The sequence below is a fragment of the Lissotriton vulgaris genome, chromosome 5 (genome assembly GCF_964263255.1).
Source record: "Lissotriton vulgaris chromosome 5, aLisVul1.2, whole genome shotgun sequence".
In the NCBI taxonomy this organism is placed as follows: Eukaryota; Metazoa; Chordata; class Amphibia; order Caudata; family Salamandridae; genus Lissotriton; species Lissotriton vulgaris.
The window spans coordinates 1,923,339,659-1,923,356,433 of record NC_141693.1 but is presented as its reverse complement, the minus strand read 5'-3'; the positions used below and the strand labels follow the sequence as shown (position 1 = coordinate 1,923,356,433).

The window sequence follows — 16,775 nt, the reverse complement described above, 5'->3', positions numbered from 1 at the left end:
GACTCCCCAACCATATCACGCCGCCTGACTTCAGCGGCACACCGCACCATGACGAAGCCGAAGGGAGATAGGCTTCTGTCCAAGTCAATAAAATGGACAAATATACGGTACCGCGACAGCTCACCACGGAAGATGGGACGCGAGACGACAACACGGCCGCAGAAGAACTATCCCTCAGCTCAATTATGGCTACAATACAAACAGTAGGGACAAATCTGGAGACCAAAATCGACAAGGTCATGATTGAGATGAACCTCGTGAGAGCGGACATGCAAAAAACGTCCAAAAGGGTCACTGTAACAAAGAAAATACAGGGGAGTTGCAGTCTGCAACACGAAAGATGGAGGAAAGGGTTCAAAACTTGGTTCATCAACATAGAGAAATGGTGCTCCACCTGGACGATCAGGAAGGACGGGCCCGCCGCAACAACATCCGGGTGGTGGGGGTACCTGAAGGGGCAGAGGGCCCCAGCATGGGTCTCTTCCTCGAAGACCTTATCCTGCATCACCTCAAGCTCAAAAGACTGTCACTGTTATTCTCCGTGGAAAGGGCGCATTGAGCCCCAATCCCTAAGCCGAAAACTGGAGCACCACCCTGGACCATCATCGCACGTATTCTCAATTTCCGTGATCGGGATGCAATCCTGCAAGCGGCCAGGGTCAATGGCGTCCTCCCCTATGATAATGCGATGATCCGTTTGTTCCCGGACTTTACTCTGAAGGTACAGCGAGGAAGGCGTTCCTTTGAAGGGATAAAACGGGCTCTTAGAGACAAAGGGCTTAAGTACATGATGTTTTTCCTGACCAAGTCAAAGGTAGTTGACGGCGACAAGTCTTGGTTCTTCCTGACGCCGGATGCAGCTCAACGATGGCTCGATGATGGCCCCTCCCAGACACATCACTGACAAGAGGAGTTACACCGCGGAGCCACTGGCCAACGCCCTAAAAACGAATTGCACTGGCGTGGGGGAGAGGGTGTGCTCGCCATCGAGATCCAGAAGCTCCCACTCTGTTAGCCCTGGAAGTGACACAGCATGTGCTGGGAAGTGAAAAGTCTGCATGGACTCTACTGGTCTGTAGTTATCTTTTTGTCTTTTTGGGGTGCGGGGAGGGGCGTTTCCTTCCTCTGGGCATATGATGTTCTTCTCTGCTATCTTCAATATCGGACTGGCAAATTGCTGAATGGACTATGGACTTTAGAATACAATATTAACACTAAATAATGTTGGAGTATAGCTGGGGGCCCGGCCGAGGGAGGCTATTGGGTGCCAAAAACGCACGACCCTAAATTTAATGTTTTTCGTTCTTGAGATCATAGGCTCTCTGCTACAGGGGATGTGGATAGTTTTAGACCTACTAGGCAGGGATGCAGGGAGGAGGGATCTGTTACTCTTGGGGATAGGGGGAAGGATATTGTTAATGTTTTGTATTGTCATGATAGCAGAACTACCGTTTAGCCCTTACAGGAATGTGAAATATGCTTTAATGCTTATGCCATCGCTCCGACTGAGCGAAGATTGGGGGTGAAGTATCCATCTATAGATGATGTATATCTGCGACACAAAGTTTTTTTGGTTGGTATCGTTCTGATAGTTAACGATCTCCAAACACCGGCACACAGTCATTAAGGGAACATATTTACACTTGATCTCAGTTATCCAGTCTGTCACGAAGACCCACGCCTTGTCTGACCTCATCTGATCCAATGACACAACGTACTACCACAGCTATGTTAACGTTCCTCTCATGGAATGTTATTGGGCTTAGGGACAAGATAAAACGAGGGTTGGTGCTACACTACCTAAATCGTAAGGCCCCAGCAGTTATACTGTTGCAGGAAACGCATCTAGTATGATCCACGTATAAAGCACTTGACCGATGGGGGTTCCAATTAATAGTACACTCGGAGTTCACGTCAGGGTCCCGAGGGGTGGGAATTCTTGTTAGAAAGTTATTCCCTCTCATTGTCCACTGCACTGCCAAAGATGACCAGGGCCGTTTTGCCGCAACTTCAGTCCAATGGGAAGGTCACCTGCTTAACTTAGTGACTGTCTATATCCCACCGCCCTACACTCGTCCGCCTTTCAGGACCTGGGCAAGTTCCTCCTTGCATTACCGGAAGGGGACCTAATTTTTGGGGGCAACTTTAACATGACAATAAACAACGCAATGGACGGTACACCTGCCCGCCCCCAACACCGCCTTAGTTCACCACTGGCCACATTTGTGGAAGCACAAGTTTTACTGGACATATGGCGGTTCCAAAATCCACATTCGAGACAATACACTTTTCATTCAGGGGCTCACAATAGCCTTTCACGCATAGACTACATATTCACTGCACTGGATAACATGGGGAGAGCCTCACACCTGGCCAGGGGGATCTCCGATCACTCCCCGGTGATGGTGGAGATTCGAGCACTTGGCCCTACCCGACGTCGTATGCACCCCATATATCTAGGATTCCTACTTAACCCTAAAATTAAGAAAGGTTTGGTAACCGCAACAACGTAATATTTTCAAGAAAATGAGACATCGGTCCCTTCTTTGCTAACTTTATGGGAGGAGCTCCCTCTGTCTCCCTCCCTCTGTCTGTCTCCCTCTGTCGGTCTCCCTCCTTCTTTCTGTCTCCCTCTGTCTGTTTCCCTCTGTCTCCCTCTGTCTGTCTCCGTGTCTGTCTACCTCTGTCTCTCTCCCTCTGTCTCCCTCTCTCTCTCTGTCTCCCTCTCTCACTGTCTCCCCTATCTCCCTCTTCCTCCCTCCCTGTGTCTGTCTCCTTCTGTCTGTCTCCCTCTATCTGTCTCCGTCTGTCTACCTCTGTCTGTCTGTCTCCCTCTATCTGTCTCGCTCCCTCTGTCTCCCTCCCCCTGTCTGTCTCCCTCCCTCTCTCCCTCTCTCTTTGTCTCCCTCCCTCTCTCTATCTCACTCTCTCTCCCTCTCTCTCTCTCCCTCACCCTCTCTTCCTCCCGCTCTCTCTCTCTCTCTTTCTCTCTCTGTCTCCCTCTGCCTGTTGCCCTCTGTCTCCCTCTGTCTGTCTCCTTCTGTCTCCCTCCCTATATCTCCCTTCCTCTGTCTCCCCCTCCCTCTGTCTCCCTCTTCCTCTGTCTGTCTCCCTGTGTCTCCCTCCCTCTGTTTCCCTCTTTCTGTCTCCCTCCCTGTCTGTTTCCATCTGTCTGTCTCCCTGTGTCTGTCTCCCTCTGTCTCTCTCCCTCTGTCTCTCTCTCTCTCCCTCTATCTCCCTCTGTCTCCCTCCCTATGTCTGTCTCCCTGTCTGTCTCCCTCTATCTGTTTATCTCCCTCTGTCTCCCTCTATCTGTCTTGCTCCCTCTGTCTGTCTCCCTCTGTCTGTCTCCCTCCCTCTGTCTCTCTCCCTCTGTCTGTCTCCCTCTGTCTGTCACCCTCTGTCTGTCGCACTCTGTCTCCCTCCCTTTGTCTCCCTCCCTCTATCTCGCTCTGTCGGTCTCGCTGTCTGTCTCCCTCTGTCTCCCTCCCTCCCTCTGTCACTCTCTCTCTCTGTCTCCCTCTATCTCCCTCCCTCTGCCTCCCTCCCTCTTTCTGTCTCCCTCTGTCTGTTTCCCTCTGTTTCCCTCCCTCTATCTGTCTCCCTCTCTGTCTCCCTCTGTCTCCCTCTCTCTCTGTCTACCTCCCTCTACCTCCCTCTGTCTCCCTTCCTCACCCTCCCTCTGTCACCCTCTGTCTCCCTCCCTCTCTCTCTCCCTCTGTCTCCTCCGTCTCCCTCTCTGTCTCTCTGCCTCTGTCTGTTTCAGTCTCTGCCTCTATCTGTCTGTCCCTGTCACTTCTGTTTGTCTGTCCCTGTCTTCCGCCCTCTCCGTCTCTCTGTCTCTGTCTGTCTCTGCCTCCATCTTTCTGCCTCTGTCTGTCTCTGTCTCTATCTCTATCTGTCTCTGTCTCTCTCCCTGTCTCCCTCCCTCTCTCTGTCTCCTTCCCTCTCTCTCCCTCCCTCTCTCTCTCTCTCTCTGTCTCCCTCTGACTCCTGCTGTCTCACTCACTCACTGTCTGTCTCCCTCTCTCTCTCTGTCTCCCTCTCTGTCTCTCTCCCTCTCTCTCCCTCTGTCTGTCTCCGTCTGTCTTTCTCTGTCTCCCTCTATCTATCTCCCTCCCTGTCTCCCTCTGTCTCCCTCCCTCTTTCGCCCTCCTCCCTCTGTCTTTCTTCCTCTGTCTCCATCTGTCTGTCTCCCTCCCTCTGTCTCCCTCGCTCTGTTTGTCTCCCTGTGTCTGTAGCCCTCTATCTCCCTCTGTCTGTCTCCATCCCTCTGTCTTCCTCCCTCAGTCTCCCTCTCCCTCTCTGTCTCCCTTTGTCTGTCTCCCTCTGTCTTCCTCTCCCTCTTTCACTGTCTCCCTCTCTCTCTGTCTCCCTACCTCTATCTCCCTCCCTCTGTCTCCCTCTCTCTGTCTCCCTCTCCATCCCTCTGTCTCCCCGGGACTCCCTCCCTCTGTCTCCCTCTGCCTCCCTTGCTCTGTCTCCCTCTCTTGTCTCTCTCTCTCTGTCTCCCTCTATCTGTATCCCTCTGTTTCCTTTCTCTCTCTGTCTCCGTCTGTCTCACTCTGTCTGTCTCCCTCCCTCTGTCTCCCTCCCTCTGTCTCCCTCTGTCTGTCACCCTCTGTTTGCCACCCTCTGTCTCCCTCTGTCTGTCACCCTCTGTCACCTCACCCCAGCTTCCCGGGCACACACACAGCTGCACCTGAGTACTTCACAGGTCTTTAAAAGACCATTTATTTGTTAATGAGGCTTTGTTGTGAATCGCCTGGCCCCCATAGAGCAGAGTGTCTCAGAGTCCGCGCTGCTGCGAATGTGTTTGCTGACACTCTTTTAAAAAAATATTTTAAACATGGGTACCATGTCTGCAAGGTCCGCGGGCCGCCAAGGAAGGCTTGCTGTGCCGCTGGCGGCCCACGGGCCACACTATGAGTACCCGTGTTCTACATGGACTGCCCCACGTCTGCCAAAGGGATGCACGGTCCAGATAGTGACGGATAGTTTTAAATACCTCAGGATCCACGTAACGTCTGACCCGGACGAATTCCTAGCACTTAACTTGCAAGCACTGGTGTCAAGGCTGAAGCGTGATATCAAGCCTTGGAGAGCATTGCCGCTCACCCCACTGGGCAGAGCAGCACTTTTTAAAATGATGGCCCTGGCCAGTTTCTATGCGCCCTACACAACACGCCCTATCTAGTCCCCGACTCCTACTTCAGAGCAGAGCAGTGAACTCGGAGGTGGCTGTTCTCCTTTGGGATGGAAAACCGGCAAGAGTGGCAGCATGCAAACTGATCACACATACCAACTTTGGTAGAATGGTGTAGAGATATGGATATGGTCATGGTGGCTGAGAAGGCATTCTTCATTAAAAGAGAATGTCCAAAGAAATGGGGAAAGGTGTGGGGCAACTGGATTACCTATGGGGGAAACATCTGTACACCTCCGATATTGGATCAAGGTTCCGACGATGAGATATAACAGTATTGTAGTCATCATGGAGGTGGTGTCATAGTGGAAACTGTGTACCGATTGGCTGTGTGCAACTGTCCTCATGATTATAAAACTGCATATGCAGATTGTCTTTTACTGCAATAAAACGTTTAAAAAAATAATAATAATAAACATTGAAAATGTCACTATTTGTATTATTTGTATAATTCTCTGAGCAAATAAGAGACAGAGTGTGTGAGCGAAAGGTTCTTGTTCTGTGCCCATGGGGCTTATGGTGGTTCTGTGAGCTGGCTGGTCCAAGGGACAACATTCTCTGCGGGGGTGCATGGAATCAGTATGGTAACATTCCAAAGTTTGTCTTCCACAAACGGACAGCTTCTACTGATTAGTGGAAACTAGTTGACACCGCAAGTTGGAAACTCCACCTGCAATATATTTGCCTGAGTACAGATTTCTGACTTACAGGAATTCACAGACGTTTTACAGGTTACATCGAGGACTCTGTGACAGCTGTAGCTTTTCTGAGGTAGTCCTGCGATTTCCAATTTTTCATACATAAAGAAACAAGTTACTTACCTTCAGTAATGCTATTCCTGGTGCATACACTATTTAACCGCAGATTCATCACCTTCTGAATATTCCCAGGAACCAGGTAAAATCCGGAAACTTGAAAAGCTGTGCTCCTTCATGCCAATAGGTGGCAACATTCAGCTCAGCGCCGATGTTGTTCTGTTCAAGAAGTGATTAACAGAGCCACATATAAGCACCTACCATGCGCGCTGGTCAGTTTTTTTCATGCACCTGTCGTGCCCTCAGACGTGGAGCCCACCAGCACATTGGAATAACCAGTGTGCAGATTCCACAGAATGGGGAGGTGGGGGACTTGAGGGATCTATGGTTAGATCCATCAGAAAAAGCGTTTATCTGATAGATACGTCTACCTGCAGATTCCTCACCCTGTGATAGATACCAAAGCAGTACCTTCCAAGATGGTGGGTCTGTTGACGGATAGTTTTAAATACCACATAGTTTTAAATACCACATCAAAACATCCATCAGGCCCGAATGGGCAAACTGCCCTCTCCCCCTTAATTGGCTTTTCAAGGCAGTAGTGTTTCGTGAATGTGTGCACTGATGCCGATTAGGAGCCTGACAGATCCCCTTGACAGATATTACGTGTACCAATGCAGTGGTGGTAGCTTTTGGTCTGGTGGAATTAGCCCTCAGGTTTTATGGAGTGTCCATCTTGGCCAATGCGTAGCAGATCTTACTACTGAGAACTATCCATCAGGAGACGGTACATTTCTGGCCGCCTTGTCCTTCTATGTGGCAGAGAACCTCACATCTGTTCATCCAGCCAATGTTCCTTGCTACAAATGATGGAAAATCTCAGTGCTCTGTTGGGGTTCAAGCAATGGAGTCTCTTTTCCTCTTTTGAGGTATGAGATGGTGCGATTAAAGTTGGAAGAATGATGGCTTGCCAAACATGAAAAGTAGTTACCATCTTCAGTAAGAACAGATCTTAAGTACGAAACACCTGGAAAAAAGTAGCAAAAGGAGGCTGGACTGAGTAGACCTGAAGCTCCCTGCTGAGGTTATCACAACCAGCAAGACACATTTTAATGTGAGGAGGTGCATTGGACAACTGTAAAGTGGTACATTTTAGGACAGTGAGGGACAAATTGAAGTCCCACTGTGACATCACAAGAGATTCTGGCAAAAAACATATCACAACGTGATTTGAACCAGGACAGCCTGTCCGATAAACATAAAAAGGGACGACAAGTAGCCTTTAACAATGACCACAGCATGGCCTTGCTGGATCAGAGACACAGCAAACAACAATATATCCGACACTTTGGCCTGCAACGCGCCTGCCTGGCGGGTACTGCACTAAGCAACAAACCTAGCGCAGCATCTGGGTACAATACTTTTTTGACCCAATTTAAGGTCACTATGATAACTTGGGCCTGGTCATTCCAGATTTTCAGAACGCTGGAGAGGAGAAGTATCAGTGGGAAGGCATCCAGGAGTCTCGTTCATTACTGTATGCAGAAGGCACCTTGAGAACTCCAACGTTCAAAACTGTTGACAATGCACATTCTCAGCAGTGACAAAGAGATTGAGCCAAGGTTCTCCCATTTGCTGCACAACCTCTGGGTGTAACTGCCATTCTTGATCCGCTAAGCAACGATGACTAAGCTAGTCCCTCCTGACATGCAAACATCCTGTTAGCTGGTGTGCCCACAGTCAAATGGTCTTACTGTTCAGTCAGTTCCAGAGGCACAGAGCCTCCTACCTAGCACAGGACTCAATACCCCACCCCACTCTGCTTGTTGCAGGACCAAATGATGGTGGTGTTGTCCATGAGAACTTGAACCAGCCTGCTCTTAACGGTTGACAGGAAGGCTGTACATCATTTTCAGTCTTCCCAACACCTGGATGCTGGGCCCACTGATACTTCAGAACCCACTTCAGAGTCTGCATATGCCATTGAACATAGTTTGCAAGGAGAATTAAGGAGGCAAGCAGGCCAAGAAGTCTCAGAGCCATCCTCACTGACACCCAGGTTGGAAGCTGAATCATTGGGATCACAGCCTGAATGTCCTGGACTCATTGGTTTGAAGGCACACCATATCCAGGATGGCTCCCATGAAGGCAGCCTCAACAAAGGGTTCAGGTGTGACTACAGTATGTTGATTGAGAACCCTAACAATGTCAAGAGGTTCATTTCATCTGGAGGTGGTATGTGGCTGAATGTGGCAAGCCTACCTTTAAGAGCCGTCATCGAAGTAAGGTAAGACTGGTACACCAACCTCCGCAGATAGACAAAGACCATCACCATCACCTTTATAAACACCCAATTGGCCCCCTGTGAGCCCAAAAGTGAGCCCGGCAAACTGAAAGTGCTTGTGACCGTCCTTGTTCTGCAGGTAGCCCCTGAGGGGCTGAAAGATGGATGTGAAAATAGACACCAACATCAAATCTCTGGGACCTAGGACAGACAGATCCTGGGTCAGTGTGATCATCTTCAATTTGTCCTTTAACAAGAAGGCATTGAGAGGGAAAAGATCTAAAATACGACGAAAGCCTCCATCCTTCTTTGGCACAAGTGAGTCGGGGGGAAAACATTCTGTTCTTCTGAGGGGTGCTGTGCAGGCAGCAAGACCTGATGCTGTTGACCCGCCAAGCCCCTGTAATATCCACAAAACGGATGAAGTATTGGGGGATTGCCGGATTAGGGTCAAAAGACCAAAGATCATACTGTGGCTCAACTCTCCTTAAAACACTCCAGAATCGAGTCCGCCTTTTCACCACATCTACTGGCACCATTGAAGGAGAAGTCCATTAAGGGTGACTGGATTTCCCTGAGAAGCCTATGGACCTTATCCATGTTGTCCCATGTGTGTCCTAATAGCCCTTCCTAGACATTTTTGTGTTGTCTATACTTAAGCAGATGATGAACTTAGCCACAACTCAGCCATCCTGAATTGTCACAGTTATGTACTTTCCTAGTTGGTTTAAGGTGCAACACCAACCTAGTATTGGGTGAGGTATCCAGTCCACAGGTATCCATTAAATCTAAGAACTAATTGTCTTCATCATAATGGGAGGGGAGAGACTCTTCCCTATCCCCTCCATTGTTGTCTCCACATTGCTGACTCCAGTCGTAAAAGTTGCTGTATTTTCAGTGCACAACCACGCAATAGAATATGGTTTAATGGACAGAGTATTGGCTGTGCCATATCGTGATCTTGATCGGAGTTGAGATAAAGTCAGAGACCACGATGGGTTGAGGCTCCTTTTCCGGTGCTGGGTGAGTTGGTGCTGTTGTGGACATCCATTGGACCAGCGAAGACTTTAGCACATATCCAAAATCACCATCAATGCTACTGTGGAAGTTGAACTGTTTTGAAATGGTACAAACAGTGCCAAAGGAGGACTAAGCGGCAGTAACCTGACTGGATGCCTTTGCAAATCCTTGGAGACTGAAGGTGTGCCAAAAAGAGACAGAAGGGTGTCAAAGATGTGCTGCATGGCCTCTCGAAAGGCTTCAACCTGTTGCAACATTGTTGATGGACCCAGGATGCATTGGAATCAACGCCAGATTTCGCTCCTCTGTGGAAGGAAAGCGAGACCTGGAGGCACGGTGACTCCCTTGTACCTTCTGCAGAGAACGAGAGTGGCAGGAAGAGGCCCAGTCTCTCTTGGATTTTTTTGTTTCTTCTTGGACTTACCAAAAAACTTCAACCCCAAAGATGACCTGCCACAGGACTTTGAAACCTCGCAAGTCCGCATTCTCAACTTTACCCTGTAGCGAGACCTAAGTGGAGTCTTGCAGGGCTTTGCAATAACAAATATCCTCAGATTCTTCACAGGGCAAGCGTTAAGACCTTAGAGTCATGTGCGGAACCTAAACAAACCTCATGAGGATCTGTCATAGACATCTGTTTGCAACAACCCTTACAAGGCTTAAACTCTGCGGTCTTGGGAGTGACATGTGCCGTTGTACACTGGAAAAACGTAGAATGAAAAAATGGCTACACAGAGTGAAGAAATAGATGAGCAGAGCTTCTGATCTTCATCTGAAGGAGCAGAAAGAAAGGAGCTGACGTCAACAGGATTGAGTGACGCTTATATGAGGCTCTGTTCATCACTTCTGGAGCAGAACAACGTCGGCGCACAGACACAAAGCGTCACCTGCTGACACGCAGGAGCACTACCTTTTGACTTTCCAGTTTAGTTCCCTAGGGATTATCACACGGGTAGAAGAATCCATCGCAAATACCAGTGCTCGAGAAAATTGACAGTGCTAGGGCTTTGTTTAGTTTTTTTCTTAAAGAAACTTTTTTAACTTCCTGTAGAAACCTCTTCCTGTATTCAAATTTAGGGGGTGTTACACCATGGAAATAGATGAACTGTTTGCAAAGTGGCAAGTAATATGCGAATACCCACAAACATTTATGTTTGTGAATACTCACAAATTTACAAGTGTACAATCATTCTTTTCCAGCCCTAGAATGCCCATTCCCTGCTCACAGCCCAACTGCACTTTTTCTAAGTGTAAATCCATTTATTAGTGCATGGCTGTACTGTGGTAGCAGATGTGGGGTGTGGGGCAGATGCTGACAACAGCATTAGCAGAATGAAATATACAGTCGAGAAACTGATTTAGGCCTTCAGTGTGACAAGTAGGTGAGTAAGTAGTGATGCGGTGAAGTGTGGAGTAGTACTTAGGGAGAAGGTTATCGTATTATGGACGATGGGAGTAGAAAAGCCACAAAGGGAATGGTGATAATAATGGTGGAGATGGTGATACAAGCAGTGATAATGAAGGAGGTTGGGATAGTGAAAGTAGCATAGATAGCCATGATTGAGCAGGTACCATTATAAGGTGGCAGCGGAAGGAGCATGCATCTAATGGGATACTTACCAAATATTGTGGAAATAGTGGTGGTAAAGGTCCTACAAACAAATTTTGTTGTGGTAAAATAGGTAGTACTGCTGGACTTTGTAGATGAGGGAGGAACTAGGGTCCGGAGGTGATTCCATTTTTAGAAGTAGAAGTGGAAGTGCTGTCATTATGATAGTGTTGATTCAATGAGGACACAAAAATGGTTCTCATGGTTTGTAGTGAATGAAAAAAAAGGGGATTGGGTGTGATATGCAAGTAGTGAAGGTATTGTTGATGGTGAAAAGTAGCTCAGACAGCTAGTTACTTACTAGTAGTGGCACTGATGATAGTTGTGTTTCAGCACACAGTGGTACAATCATCAGCAATAATAGTAGGGATATTTTTGATAGCTGGGTTAGTTGTCATAAAAGAAGGAGAGGAAATTGTACGTGTGCAGCGATCACAGTAGACATTGTAAAGTTACTGTTGTTGGTGGTACTGAACTCTTCGGCAATGGGTGGTGGACTCAGTGTTCGCAGTAGATATCGTAAAGTTACTGCTGATGGTGCTTCACAATGTAGTGGTGTACTAAGTGGTCAAAGTAGACATTGCAGTGGGACTGATGATGATGCTTTGTCAAGAAGCAGTAGTACAAACATCTGCCAAAATAGGAGTAGTAGAGGTTTTGATGATGGTGAATTTGGCGTGGATGGTGATAGCACATGCCAGGGCAGCCTTGGTGATGGAGAACAAATATTGTAGTAGTGATCTCTTTATCAAGCTGCACACATGTTAGTATCAGACAGCCTTACCTTTTTCTGCGTCAGCTTGTTCTTCTTGTTTAGAATGTAGACAGCAGTGTCAATAACAGAAAGGGCGACCTTTGCTTGGTCATCTGTCTCGATCGTCACTTTCAAAGAACTGCCCGGCTTCAAGTCATTCTTCACATTGCTTTCAATGTGCAGCTAAAGGATTAAAAAAATACATATTTAGATGCCTGACTTGACATTTTTTGCAATACACCTGAATTCTTAATGTTATTTGGAAGGTTTATTTCTGATATAAGAGCAACAGACCTTTTGTGTGTCAAGTGAATAAATACAGCAAGTGTGTCCAGAACTGATTCAGGAAGGCAAGATACATGTGAGTTGGCCAGGATTATACAGTATGTAAATATACTTATGTCTATGTTTTGAATATCTGGCATGGATCTGACCTACCTGGTCTTATGTTGGGCACCCCAGGCTTACTGCAATTGAAAGTAGCTTAATAATACAAAAAAGTTATGGACAGGAGTTGGGAGTTCGTCTCTGGGAGGCAGTTAGATGCTTCATCTGAAACAGATGCTCAAGAGGCACAGAGTGCATTACGAAATACGTGACATGAGCTACTTCACCTGGTTTCCCCTAAATGTGGGACCTACCTAAAAAAATTGACAGGTACAGAATAACAGGGAATATATCTGAAAACAATGATTATATATAAAAGAAGATGGATTTTAAAAGTTTGAGTACCTGTTAGAAATGGGATTTCTGGTAGGCTAGGGCATGGGCCAAAGCCAGGCAAAACCACCACTCTAGTCAGGATAAGGGAGTTGCACTTCTAGAATAACCCCTGCACACCCCTTTAGTAGATTGGCATGAACAGCCAGGCTTATCTTAGAGGCAGTGTGTAAAGCATTTGCACATAACCAACAGTAACACAGTGTACGCACTACAAAAGGACACCACACCAGTTTAGAAAAATATCAAATTTTTATATACTTAAGACAAGACCAAATATGATACAAATCCACAATATTATACATAAAAATCTGCAGTTATCAAAATAAGTTTCAAACACAGTTCCTTGATGTCAATAGATCCGTCAGGGGCTTTCACAGCGTTGTGAACAACAAATCAAACAGTTTGGGCTGGTCGCAGGGTCGCAGGCCAGCTACAGTGTCGGAAAGACCCGCAAACAGTACCTGTGAGAAATGCAGGGCTACTCACGTGGGTGGCACAATCAGTGTTGCAGGCCCACTAGTAGCATTTGATTCACAGGCCCTGGCACACTCAGTGCACTTTACTAGGGACTAACAAGTAAATCAAATAACCAATCATGGAAACACCAAACTATAACACAATTTACACAGAAAACATACACACTTTAGCACTGATTAGCAGTGGTAAAGTGCCCAGAGTCCTAAAACCAACACAAACAGGCCAGGGAAAAATAAGAGGAAAAAGCTAAAAGTTTGGGGATAACCCTGCATAAAGGGCCATTTACAACAGTACCTGAAAAGAAAGAATTTGAAAAACAACCGCATGGTGCCCACACTACATTTTGTAATGCATACAGTCGTACTACAGTAGCACTACTTACTACAAAACACAATTCACAAGCCTACATGTGTAAATCTCCACCGCCGCCTCCCAGGTCTTTTTATGCAGGGGAGATCTCCACACATGTAGGTTTAATACTTAGGGGTCGATTACGATCCCTTTCGGAAGGGCTACATATCGGGTTCCGGTTTGCCGAATCCAAAATGGAGCCCTTGTTTACGACCGAATCGTACCCAGATTCGAACGACCGATGCCCGAAAGCCATTATCGCCTACCGAATCGGTTCTATAAGGCATTCATAGAGATTGAGCCTTTCTAAGCCATTTCTAACAGCTCTATGGACACGGTTTCTGATCTAGAGGGTAAGATGACAGATGCGGACAGCGGTTCCGATACGGTATGCCTAGAAGGAAACAGTTGTCAGAATCTGTCTTTGGGGGCCCGTAGCAGGCCCTGGTTTACCCGGGGCCCTCGGAATCGATCCCATGGTGGTACCCATGGGTACCCCCTTTCCAACCATGCACAGTGTGGCAGTCACCATGGGTTGCCTGCCACAGGGTGCACAATTTTCCCATGCCACCCCTTTCTTAAATGGGAGCCTGAGTTCTCGTTCATAACACAGGCTGACTTTGAAGTCAATAGGAGTCTGACTGAATGGTATCCGGAAGTATCTGGATGCATCCAAATCGCTTGGTTGGACTCCTCCGATCTGAGGCATCCGGAAAGCATTCCGGAACTGATTTGAAATGAAATGAAAAATTGCACTTGTATAGCGCATAACCACCCGGAGGCCTCGGAAATGCTTTCTGCCAAGATTGTAATCGGCCCATTAGTAGCAAATGAGGGTGGGACAAAGTGGAGTGGCTGTAAATGAGGAATACTTACTAAAAAGTAAGAGGGGTTTAGTGAGGTTTAAGATGGGATGTAGGGAGGATCATAATAACATGAACACCCAACCACAAAGGTATCAGACCATTACATTCACAAACGACACTTCTAAAATTACTACAGCCTAAAATGTCACAAATCAGTTGTAAATGTACTCCTGTCCAGCCTGGGAGTAAGTCGAGCACCAGATATGGCCACTCATAGGTATTGCAACAAACTCTCATTGCAAATAATGGAAGCAAGGACTTAAAATAAAACCTAATAGGAATTAATGTAAAAATAGATCTCACACACACACAATTTGTGTATTTATTCAATTGTTTTAGCGTTAAATATTGTAATAAATTAAGAATTAAATATTAGGCACTTTAAAAAATGATTTAATTAAACTATTAATGAAAAATACAATTATTTTCAACTAATTTACTAAATATTATTTTGATATTAAAATGCTAGTAAAGGTGGATTTTTTAATTTTATTGAAACATATTTATAAATCCATTTATTATAATTTGTTTACTTTTTAGTTCAATATCTCTTTATTTCATTTTTAATCATAAACAAGTACATCATTATCAGTGCAGCCTAATAAAACACTATAAAGCAATCTAGACTGAATTTATAACTCTTGACAATTTGCCATCTGAGTGACCACAGTCTGGAACATTGTAATAGCAGCAAAAAGAACCACTAGGACATGACATGGGTGCCCATCCATTATAATGATCGATAATAAACTAGTGTGATCTGCTTGCAGAAAAGATCCCTTGCCTCACATAAATCATGAATCTTGTGGTCAACTGTCTCGATATAGTTATATTACTTCTGCAGGGCATTTGCACATTAAAATTCAGCATGATGCAATTACACTTATTCTTAAGATAGTACCAACCACACTATTAATCATATAAGCCATAAGCATATTTATCCTGTCAATCTTCCTTATTGATCAGAAATGGGTTTCACGCCTTATGCGCCTCTGCCCGTTTATGTATTCACAATTGTGCTGCAACACCATCTTGAGCTCAACTGTGCACATCTTTCAACCATACTCTGACTCTGCTGCTTGTTCTGGCTTTCCAAGACATGGCTATAATCTACTTCACCGAAATCAATGTCAGACCCAGAAACCATGCAAAATGTTCATGGCATTTGAACCATGGGACTTGCTCCAATTGCACCTGCCCGCCCATAACATTTGCAAGGAGACGAAGCACCTTTTCCTAGAAGCCCCTAATTATTGAATATTCAGATGTCATATGGCAAAACATTTGCATTCACTGCTTTACATAAGGGACACCCAGTTCCAATTTCCCTATCCATCTTCCCTAAACCCTCCAGAGACAGTTATGTATGACGTAAACATTTGATTTGAGTGTAGTTGAAGCGTGAGTTCCTAGATACCACAGACACATATCCCAGACACCGCCACCCCAGTGATCCTCAGATATTTTCAATCTGCCCGCTATTGCCAGTTTATTATGGAAATACATTACTGCTTCATATCACTCCAATGAGTAAGGATCATCAGAAGCGCCTTGGCCCTAGGGTTCCATCTCCATTTGAATCCTGTGTACCTGCACCAGCTCCCATCAATGCATTGAATTTCAGGAACTGACCTCTGGCAAAGAGATACACGTCCCCTACCTTTTCAAATTTATGTAGGGTACCTTTGTCATACACATCCCCAACCATAGGTACCCTCGCTTCCATCCATGCATCACAATCATGTATGCCTGGTACTTCCCAGAACTTATGTAGGGACCATAGAGGGAACTCCGGTGAGTAGTGTTGGCTGTTCCCAAGCCAGATCGCCCCTCAATATTGCACCACTCGTAAAAATGTAGGGACCTGAAATCTAGGTTTGTCGAAGGTTACCATTCAATCGAGTATGCATTCCCTTGGAGCGCTTTTTGCATGTCAACCCTTGCCAGGTTCTCCATATTATTTATTTAAATATTTAATAAACATTTAATTTATTGTGCTGTAACATTTTATTATAATATTTAGGTTAATAATAATTATGTTGAAGTAATTTACAAATGTATTATACACTGAAATATGTTTAATATATATATGTTTTTAATAATAAACGGCATACTATATTTTATCATATGGAGATCTCTGCCCTAGTGCTAGAGATCTCTTTCCCAGGGGTGGAGATCTCTGCCCATGTGATATTGATCTCTGCCCAGGGGTTGGAGATCATTGGTTGCATTGAAAAAAAGTGACCTGTATTAATTTTAAACTTGTACGTTCAGTTTTAGATGCCTCTATCCTCTGGTTTCAGGGCCTGGAGACATAATTTTACATTTAGGTGTAAATCGACTCTCGGAAATGCTGACTATCAAACAAATGTAGATTTACACCTAGGTGCAAGAGTGAATTTACACATAAATAAATCTGCATGTATTGATTTACCTTGAGGGCCGATAAAATCTACATTCCTGGAGCAAGTAGATCAAGTAGCTCAAATGGACTTTAACCCCATGAACTTTATTCAGCTCTACACAGGGACTAATACAGTGTACAGACCTCTCCCATCGTCCCTTAATCAATGGTCCTTCTATTTATTTATATTCGTCTCACTTCTTAACATTAGTGGCAGGCCTCCTGTTTTTAGTATTTCCATTAACTGCCAAAGCACAAATTGCAGGGAAAAGATTGTTGCTCTCTTCATGGCAATGCAAATCTTGGTCCATTCACAACTTCATAAA

General features: G+C 45.7%; 1 protein-coding gene across 1 annotated transcript in view; it reads right to left on the bottom strand.

Moving 5' to 3' along the window:
- The window catches only part of LOC147717735 (complement C4-B-like), a 643,152-nt gene that overhangs the window by 408,040 nt on the left and 218,337 nt on the right, over nucleotides 1-16,775 (bottom strand). The window contains exon 14 of the mRNA XM_086919877.1: nucleotides 11,659-11,811. Coding sequence (XP_086776003.1) covers nucleotides 11,659-11,811 — 153 coding nt within the window. The remainder of the gene's footprint in view (nucleotides 1-11,658; nucleotides 11,812-16,775) is intronic.